At 46.7% G+C, this 9,775-nt stretch overlaps 1 protein-coding gene and 1 non-coding gene across 2 annotated transcripts; both read left to right on the top strand.

Annotated features, from left to right (window-relative positions):
* Positions 1–7,337: 7,337 nt before the first annotated feature.
* Positions 7,338–8,695, top strand: RPS20 (ribosomal protein S20). Its single transcript, XM_043601103.1, has 4 exons — positions 7,338–7,477; positions 7,687–7,786; positions 8,099–8,172; positions 8,480–8,695. The coding sequence occupies exons 1-4, from the start codon at positions 7,475–7,477 to the stop codon at positions 8,660–8,662; spliced, it is 360 nt and encodes a 119-aa protein (XP_043457038.1). The 5' UTR covers positions 7,338–7,474; the 3' UTR covers positions 8,663–8,695.
* Positions 7,962–8,028, top strand: LOC122496147. Its single transcript, XR_006300694.1, has one exon. It is a non-coding gene; the product is annotated as a small nucleolar RNA U54 (small nucleolar RNA).
* Positions 8,696–9,775: the final 1,080 nt, after the last annotated feature.

Below are 9,775 nucleotides of genomic sequence, written 5' to 3'. Positions count from 1 at the left end.
TCCTAACTTCTCATTTTCACCATCATCCCCCTACAATTCATCTCCTCAAAACACAAATCAGATCGTAGCCCTCCCCGGACAAAAACCCTTGGGTGGTGTCGTAAGTAATGTCCCCCAAATATGTCGAAGTCCTAACACCAGTACCTGTGAATGTGGACTTATTTGGAAATAGAGTCTTTGTCGATGCAATTAAGTTAGGGACCTTGGGATGAGATCATTCTGGATTTGGTGTGGGCCCCAAGTCCAATGACTTGTGTCCTTAGAAAGAAGGACATTTGACTCAGAGGCACAGGATGATGGCCATGTGAAGACAGAGCAGAGACTGGTGTGATGAGTCTACAGGACAAGGAATGCCACGTCCTGGTAGGAGAGAGGCCTGGAAGCGGAGAGAAGGCAAGGTACAGATTCTCCCTCAGAGCCTCCAGAAGGAACCATCCCTACCACGAGCTGTGAGGGAGTAAGTTTGTGTTGTTTTAAGCCACATGTTGGTAATTTTTGACAGCAGCCATAGGAAGTTAATATGGGCAGCAGTTTTCTGTTGCACTTAGAATAAGATCCAGGCTCCAAATCCTACTTCGCAAGGCACGTTACCCGGCTCTGCCCTCTCCTCGACTCCAATTCCGTTCACCTTTTTCTCATCCACGGTGCTGCGTCTTCTCTTTCTTCACAAACAAAACAAGGTTACTTCTCCCCTGGGGACTCTGCCGTCCCCTTTGACTAAGAAGCTCTTCCCCCAGCTTACTCCCTCGCTGGCTCCTTCCTGTGATCCCATCCTCTGCCCAGTGACACCTCCTGAGTCACTTGCTGTTCTCTTCGGCTACACAGCTGAAAATGCCAGATATCACTTTCCCGGCAACTTGGCCGCGGCCCCGCGAGCTAGGCTTTGCCCATCAGATGTTGGCATCGAGAAACAAGGAACCGGGCAGAATCCGGAAGGAGCGACGACTGCAGCGGCACATAGATCCGGTTGCCAGCGGTCGTCAAGGCAGGGGCTTCGATACACTGTCCAGTGGCCACGGTGCAGCACAGCTGGGGTCACAAGAGGACACTGCAACATCAGGGCTCAGCCCCGGGACGACTGCGGCACTGTGTCCGCAGCATACCCTCCGAAGCCGGTTCTGCGGCCCTGCCACATTTCAACTTGCTTAAAGTGATCCAGAAGTAATTTCTGTAGATTGCAACCAGGGGTCTGGAGGGATGTGCCTCTTCGGGAGGCGCTTGCAGACCGCACAACTTCTAAGCACATATCCTGTGCCGTTTCCTTCATAGAATTTATCACCGCTGAAATTCCCACTTATTTTACGGCCAGTTATCCGTCTCCTCCACTAAAAGGCATGCTCCGTAAGGCAGGAATGAAAACAAGGGTCTCGTTTTCCATCGTATTCCCAGTGCCTGTAACGGCCGAGACATAGGTGTCGATCCATAAAGATCTGTGCAATGAATCGATGCAATAAAAGAACGTGGAAAAAGGAGCGCCTGCGTGGCTCAGTTGTTTAGGCACCTGACTCTTGATTTTAGCTCAGGTCATGATCTCATAGTTGGTGAGTTCAAGACCCACACTGGGTTCTGTGCTGACAGTGCGGAGCAGGCTTGGGATTCTCCACCTCCCTCTCTCTCTCTCCCTCCCTCATGCTCTCTCTCTCAAAATAAATACACTTTAAAAAAAAAGAGGGTTGCTTGGGTGGCTCAGTCAGTTAAGCATCCGACTTCAGCTCAGGTCATGATCTCACAGTCTGTGGGTTTGAGCCCCACATCAGGGTCTGTGCCGACAGCTCAGAGCCTGGAACCTGCTTCAGATTCTGTGTCTCCCTCTCTCTCTCTGCCCCTCCCCTGCTCGTGCTCTATCTTGCTCTGTCTCTCACAAACAAATAAATGTTAAAAAATTTTTTTTTGTTAATCAATAAAAAGAAAAAAAAAGAAAGCAGAAATAAGACCATGTCTAAACTTGAAGTGGGTTTCAAATGGCTAGTTTACCAGCAGAGAATTAAGATCTTTCAAATTACAATTATGAGTTTGGCTCTAAAGAACATTAAGGGAGGTAGCGAAGCTACTCGAAAGTTACTCCTCACCACACAGGGCCAGTTGAGAGATACCCGTGGGGACAAGCTGACCGGAGGAACACTCTGAGCCTCATGATTACGAGAAAGGGCAGTCTCCATGCTGTTGACAGGCCAGCAACAGTTCACAAAGGCAACAGGAAGGAACTCCGAAGAACAGGTTTCTCTTACGCAAGCAGCCTATGATTCTGCATTCCCCGCAACGACATGGGCAAAGCGGTTCAACACCCTCTGATCAAATATCACTTCACTTGATCTTAGCCAAAAGGCCGAGAAGTGATGATCAAATATCACTTCAGGTCGCCCTTTGGGGACTCCTACATGACCCTTTGCAGCTCATTTCATCAGTTCAAACATGTTGTGTGTATCCAATGTGGTAGTGATCTATTGCCGAGTACCAAGTTACCACACATTTAGCAGAGGAAAACAACACGGTCATTATCTCACAGGGTCTGTGGATCAGGAATCCAGGCTCAGCTTAGGAAGCTCTCCGCTCAGGGTCTCTTGTTAAGGCTGCACTCAAGGTATCGGCCAGGGCTGAGGTCTCGTCTGAAAGGAGAGATCTGCTTCCAAAGTCACATGGCTGTCGGTAGGATTTCAGTTCTTCGGGGATGTTGGATCGGACGCCTCAGTTCTTGCTGGCTGTTGGCCACAGGCTGCCTCATTTCCTTGCCCCGTGGGTCCCTCCCTATAGCAGTTCGCAACGTGGCGGCTTGCTTCACCAAATCCAACAAGGGAGAGAGTCTTCTAGATAGTCAGGTGTCAGAACCCCATTTAATCTATTCACAGAAGCAATGTCCCAGCACTTTTGCTAAATTCTCGTGTTCAGAGGCAACTCACATGTTCCCACGCTCAAGAGGAGGGGATTCCACAGGGGCACGAATAACATAGTGGCGGAGATCACTGGGGGCCACATTTGAGGCTGTCCACCACACAAAGGCAACGCGGCAGCATTCGTGTGTGGTGAAAGCTATAGGTTCCAATCTTCTCACAAAGGGAGGCGAATGGTAGAAATATTTCCTAAAGACTTGTGCCAATTCTATGCAACATGAAAAGCACAACCCCGGGGGGGGGGGGGGGGAATGATTGATAGGTACCTGGCTCCCCAGTGTGAGATCAGGATCACAAAAGTGTGACCATGGGAGTCCTCCGCAGTTATCTGCTAAAACTAGGAAATGGCACTAGGCGACAGTAGACCCATTTTTCAGGTTGCATTTCAAGAAATGCTAGAATCTTTAGGCCTGCAGGCCTGGAAACAGGAGAAACAAAGCAGGGAGAGAAGTACTCTCAGGTCTGGTGGATCGGACATTCAGTTTCCATCCCTACAAAGAATTCTGCGAGCTCTGCAGTTAAATATGGTGGAAAATTACCAACCCAATGCGTGTTCCGTATGAATCGCTCTCAATGAAAAGATCTGTGTCCCTAGTTCTGTTCCATTGCTCACTTTTGTGAAACCATTTTAAGAGCAAAGAGAGTTAAGTGGCCTTGGGTATCTACAGAACTGCAAACCGGAAAAAATGAAAGAATTAAATAAAAAGGATTCTGGGGCGCCTGTGTGGCTTAGTTGGTTGAGCATCCAACTTCGGCTCAGGTCACGATCTCACGGTTCATGAATTTGAACCCCGCGTCAGGCTCTGTGCTGACAGCTGGGAGCCTGTCTCCTTCCCTCTCTGCCCCTCCCCTGCTCACACTCTGTCTTTCTCTCTCTCTCTCAAAAATAAACATTTTAAAAAATTTTAAAGAAAATAAGGATTCTGCCTTACAGTGGACACATTAGTAGCTCAATAAAACTTCCGATTTCCGCTAGAGTAAAATACAGAAAGCCTTTCTATGCTTTTTACACCTCGCACATAGGTACAACTACTAACGATGATGATACGAGCTCTGTAAGTGAGAGACACCATAGCGTAGTGGCTAAGAGTACAAACTCTGGAGTTCGACCGCATAGGTTCAAACACCGGCTTCTCCTGTGACCTTGGGCAGCTCACCTAAACTCAGCTTCCTCATGTATAAAATACGTTCCGGGGGGGGGGTCGATGTGAAGATCAAACAAATTGATGTGACTACACCATATACCCAGCACTGTTCTAAGCACACACATGTAATCCTGGCACACGAGGAACTGCCTCCATATTTCACTCCCCTACCAACACAACACGGGTCACCACAAGAGAAAGCTTTCAACCCTTTCTGGTTTTTATTCTTAAATTTCAGACAGAAGTTTTAAGACGAATTTATTTAGATCATAAACTCTGCAAAGAACACAGTGTCTAAACAGCCTCTTGACACATTCATTTGAAAATACGGCTTCATTATTTCACCAATGTACCCATCTGTACCATGAATGAAGTCGTTTTCCACTTCTATGAATTTCCTTTGGTGAGAAGTTACGATGACGCTGTCGTTACAGCAAAAGACCAGTAGATGGCTGTCCACAGAAAGGAAGTCTTCACAAGATCATTTGAAAAGACCTACAAGGGGCCCCTGGGTGGCTCAGTTGGTGAAGCGGCCGACTTCGGCTCAGGTCATGATCTCGCGGTCCGTGAGTTCGAGCCCCGCGTCGGGCTCTGTGCTGACAGCTCAGAGCCTGGAGCCCGTTTCAAATTCTGTGTCTCCCTCTCTCTGACCCTCCCTGTTCATGCTCGGTCTCTCCCTGTCTCAAAAATAAATAAAACGTTAAAAAAAAAAAAAGACCTACAAAAACCAGCAAAGGAAGCCTACGAATAGAGATGCTGAGAATATAATCACCACACTGCTGGAAGAAGTATCTATTTGAGCATAGCCTTAAAGGGCAACTTACATAACACCAAAGTATTTCTGATTGTATAATATGCATATCCTTTGATTAAGCCATCAAAGGATAAGCGTATCTAGTAATTGATCTATGGCATTACGGAGGGCATTCTGCATTTTCTTCTTCTTTTGGATAAATTGTTAATTTTCACTTTTTCTCCCATGAATATCTCACATCTAATGTTAGAACATTACATTTTTAATTAAAATGTGGGGACTACTCAGGGTGCCTGGGTGGCTCAGTCGGTTAAGCATCCAACTTCGGCTCAGGTCATGATCTTGTGGTTTGGGAGTTCAAACCCCGCCTCAGGCTCTGTGCTGGCAGCTCAGAGCCTGGAGCCTGCTTCACATTCTGTGTTTCCCTCTCTCTGCTCCTCCCCTGCTCACATTCTGTCTCTCTCTGTCTCAAAAATAAATACACATTAAAAAAATTTTTTTTAATGTGGGGACTACCGGAGCTATTAACTTTAAAGAGAAAAGTACAACAAAATGTTTGAACTAAACATAAATTTGAAAATAGTGATGTTACAACGGAATACTACTTGGCAATGAGAAAGAATGAAATCATTCCATTTGCAGCAACGTGGATGAACTGGGGGGTATTATGCTAAGTGAAGTAAGTCAGTCGGAGAAAGACAGATCCCATATGTTTTCACTCGTTTGTGGAATTTGAGAAACTTAACAGAAGACCATGGGGGAGGGGAATGGGGAAAAAAAAGTTACAAACAGAGAGGGAGGGAGCCAAACCAAAAGAGATTCTTAAATACAGAGAACAAACTGAGGATTGATGGGGGGGGGGAGCGGGGGAAGAGGGGAAAACAGGAGATGGGCACCGAGAAGGGCACCTGTTGGGATGAGCACTGGGTGTTGTATGTAAGCGATGAACCAGGGGACTCTACCCCCAAAAGCCAAGAGCACACTTTGCACACTGTATGTTAGCCAATTTGACAATAAATTATATTTAAAAAAAAAAAATGAAAGTAGCGGTGTTTTCATTACGTTTTTCTTTTTCTTTTTTTGTAAATTTTCACTACAGCCTTCTAATATTACCTCAGCCAGCTGTTTCCTTAGTTCTGGTCACATCAAGAATTATTCCCATACATGCTGGGCCACATTTTGCCTTTTCCTATACTGAAATTCTCTTCTGTGGTCAAGGAAGTTAATTTGTTCACCGCTTTCTCAAGCGCTTGAGGGGAAACAAACCTAAGAATAGATGGACCAGATTTGTTCCTAAAAAAAAATCACAAATACACTTAAGCATTCCTACTGGTCGCCATCACAGTCAAACCTCAAGTTACGAAGTCTCATTTAGATTACAGCTAGTAAACTAAGAATTCTGGTTTTCAGATTTTCTGCTGTAAATTCTACAGATATTTTTTTTTACAGCCAATGGATGCCATTGTAGAATAAAATGAACTAGAAAGGTACAAATTTTAACACTGAAATTAATTGTTAAATGCCAGAAAAACCTAGTATCCGTATTTTTGTGAGTCAAAGAAAGCCAGCTAGTAGCTCTGCCCAGTTATCACCAAATAAGTAAGTTAATGCTGTTATTTCATGAAAGTGTCAAACATCATTTCCCTTCAAGGAACAGAAGAGAAGGGCTCAAGAAGGAGCCCTAGCTGGAGGGGTCAGAGCTCTGCCCACCAGTTCAGTGTGTCGGAGCAAAGAAGTCTCATGCACCCTCAGTTGACCGCTCTTAAGTTTTTCCACTGTACTTTGTCCCATACACTCAGGCGATCTCTCGAAGGGTCTTTTCCGATGTTACCTTATCCGAACAGAGAGGGGATACATGTTTAGAGTTAGGGAGAGAGCCTGGGTCGCCAGGATGGGCCTCTGGAGGCACAACACGCTCCAGGATAATCCCAGCAGCCAGGCATCACGTTCCCGGAGGGAAAGAACCCAAGTTCAGGTGCTTTCTGGAAACGGATTACATGCTTCTACCGGTCTGCGAAGCCAGAAGGCAAAGTATCACGAAAAGGTATTTGAGGCTATGAAAACAACTGCCTACTCCCTTTAAAAACAACACGCCCAGCTTGTCAGTCATTTTTCCCAATATCCAGGTGAGTTAAACTCAGAGATGTTACCCACCTGCTCAGAGAACGAGTGATTCGGTTTGTATGGGAAGAAACATTTGCGCTGTAAAAACCACAGGAGTCGTTTTGATTTTGCAGAGACCAGGGGCAGGGGCGACCGGCAGAGGAGTTTCTCAGGTTTTAGATCGCAATCTCCCGGTCATCTCTCCCAGGCGGTTAAAGGACCGCGGTGGTGACTGCGCTGGCGTGGACGCCACCTCGCGGGGCTCTGACTCCTCCCGGCCGATAGGGGGCGCCCGCAGCCGCACCTTTCCCGCCAGCTCGTCGGGCGCTCCAGCCCCGGCTCGCGCAGCCGCCTCCGTAGCCCTGAGGGCCGTTCCTCTTCCGGGGCAGTGCGGAGACGCGTGCGGGACCCGGATGCAGACGTGAGCGCAGCTATATAAGTGCCGCGCAGGCCGCACGCCTTTCTCTTTGAGGAAGACGCGGTCGCAGCCGGAGCGGTGCATTGGAGGCCCCCGCGCCTGCTCCTGACTCACCGCTGTTCGCTCTCGCCGAGGAACAAGTCGGTCAGGAAGCCGCGCCGCAGCCATGGTGAGACGGGGGGCGGCGCCGCGCGGTTCGGAACGTGGCGGGACTTGGTCCCTTCCTGGGACGCTTGCCGGGCTGGGCGGAAGCGGCGAAGGCGCGAGCCTCGCTTACCCGAAAAAAGGGGCTCCTGAAGTGGTGGAGGAACCTGGGGAGACGCGATGAAGCATGTTTCTAGGCTTTTAAAAGATCTGTGTTCATCTGTGTAATGCCAGGCTTTTAAAGATACCGGGAAGACCCCCGTGGAACCGGAGGTGGCGATTCACCGAATTAGAATCACTCTCACCAGCCGCAACGTAAAATCTTTGGAGAAGGGTCAGTACGGTGGCTTTGGGCAAAAAAATAAATAAGTAAATAAATAAAAAACGATGAATTTGACTTGTTGCTGTACAGGATGGAGTCGGAAAAGTCAAGTGACAAGTTGTTTAACGTAGAAAGGGAAAACGAGAAGCATCCCCCCCTTAACTGTTGGTGCCTCGTAAATCCTTGTTGGCGATGAGGAGACAATGAGTGTGTTGAGTTATGATGATCGTTTTATACGCTATTCTGAGCCAGCATCAGTTCAGATTTCTTAGGGCTGCTTTGGCTGTTGGGGACGAACTGAAAGATGCTTTTATTTCCCTGTAGTGTGTGCCGACTTGATCAGAGGCGCCAAGGAAAAGAATCTCAAAGTGAAAGGACCGGTTCGGATGCCCACCAAGGTGAAATGAGTCAGAGGGGTGGGAAAACCACACAACCCGAAAGAAAAGCGGTTAGAGTTTGTTCCCGTTGAGTACCGGGTGTTTACAGGTAGCTGTGGAAGTTTTGCTCTTCTGTTCCTGGGTGGGTGCGGCGCTCGGAAGGGCACCGTGCGGGCTGAGTGGACACGGACTTGCCCTTGCAAGTTGGTGCCAGGACAGGAGTGATGCTCCGGGGAGTAATCCCAGGGAATGGGCGTGATGGTCTTCGGATGTTCTAGAGAGCAGCGTGAAGCCATAAATGCTTGGTTTCCTTTGTCTTTTGTTGCAGACTCTGAGAATCACTACAAGAAAAACTCCTTGTGGTGAAGGTTCTAAGACTTGGGATCGTTTTCAGATGAGGATCCACAAGCGGCTCATTGATTTGCACAGTCCATCTGAGATTGTTAAGCAGATTACTTCCATCAGTATTGAGCCAGGAGTTGAGGTGGAAGTCACCATTGCAGATGCTTAAATCGGCCTTTTAATAAATTGGTTATCAGTTAAATCTCGTTGACTTTCATTCGTAATGCCATCAGATTTTAGGAATACGCGTTTGTGCCACGAAGTTTAGTCCATCTTGCAGGTAGACTGGTCAAAATTAGGTGAATGTCCTGGGGTGGTCTCGCTTGTTCTCATTAGGTCTCTTGGAGGCCACTGAAGCCGTTCGCACTTGACATCACTTGAGAACTGAGTTGTATTCACGCAACGCGTGAAGTCTTCAGGATTGACGAACCTACGGCTGCATATTGGAGCTTTTTCAAAGGATGTGTCTGGATCCTACCCCCAAATTCTAAATTGATGGATCACAGGGTGCTGCAAATCTAAAGTTTCTGGGATGCAGCTATGACTTGAGAACCTAATGTATTCTGGTGGGTAGGTAACATGGGAAACAGTAAGTTCTGCCAGTTAATGTTATTCCTCCTGAAGACCAGGCTAAAGAGTAAACAGATGTTTGGGGAACATTTGCGGTTTTGCAGGCAGGTGTTTTATATTTTAGAAGAACGGGTTGAAAAAAGTAAACCTGGTATTTGTTAGCATTTAGGTTATATCTATAAAAGTATTTTATATACAGTCCTTGGAGTTTTCATTTGATAACGTAGACCATTTAACATGGGGCTGTGCTGACACGTAGTTTATATATAAATACTAGTTAATTTTAGGAGTGAAAAGCATGTCCTGCAGGCCAAATTTATTTAGCCAAACCCATATTGGCACAGTAATGGATAACGTGTAGCTATCAGGATCTGTTAGTGCTTTATTTTCTTGAATGTGTCTCGGGAGAATGCTGATGTTCCAGTATCGAGATTTTTTGGTTTTTGAAATTTATAATCAGATGGATATCTTCAATAGGTCTAGTTTTCTACTAGAGAAAATTGCCAAAAATATTTTGACAAACATTTTTGCAAATTACAAAATGCCCTGAAAGTCATCATGATTGTATTTGCTATGCTTACTAGGATAACAGTGATGAAATTAATGCCTTTCCTCTAGGTTTGGGCTTAGACCTTCACTTTGCTGCACTATCTTGTCCACTGTCTTCAGTTAACTATGTGCGTTCAAATTGAACTTGAGCTCAGATTGCTGT

This window comes from Prionailurus bengalensis, chromosome F2 (genome assembly GCF_016509475.1).
Source record: "Prionailurus bengalensis isolate Pbe53 chromosome F2, Fcat_Pben_1.1_paternal_pri, whole genome shotgun sequence".
Classification (NCBI taxonomy): domain Eukaryota; kingdom Metazoa; phylum Chordata; class Mammalia; order Carnivora; family Felidae; genus Prionailurus; species Prionailurus bengalensis.
This window is presented reverse-complemented; position numbering and strand designations above follow the sequence as displayed.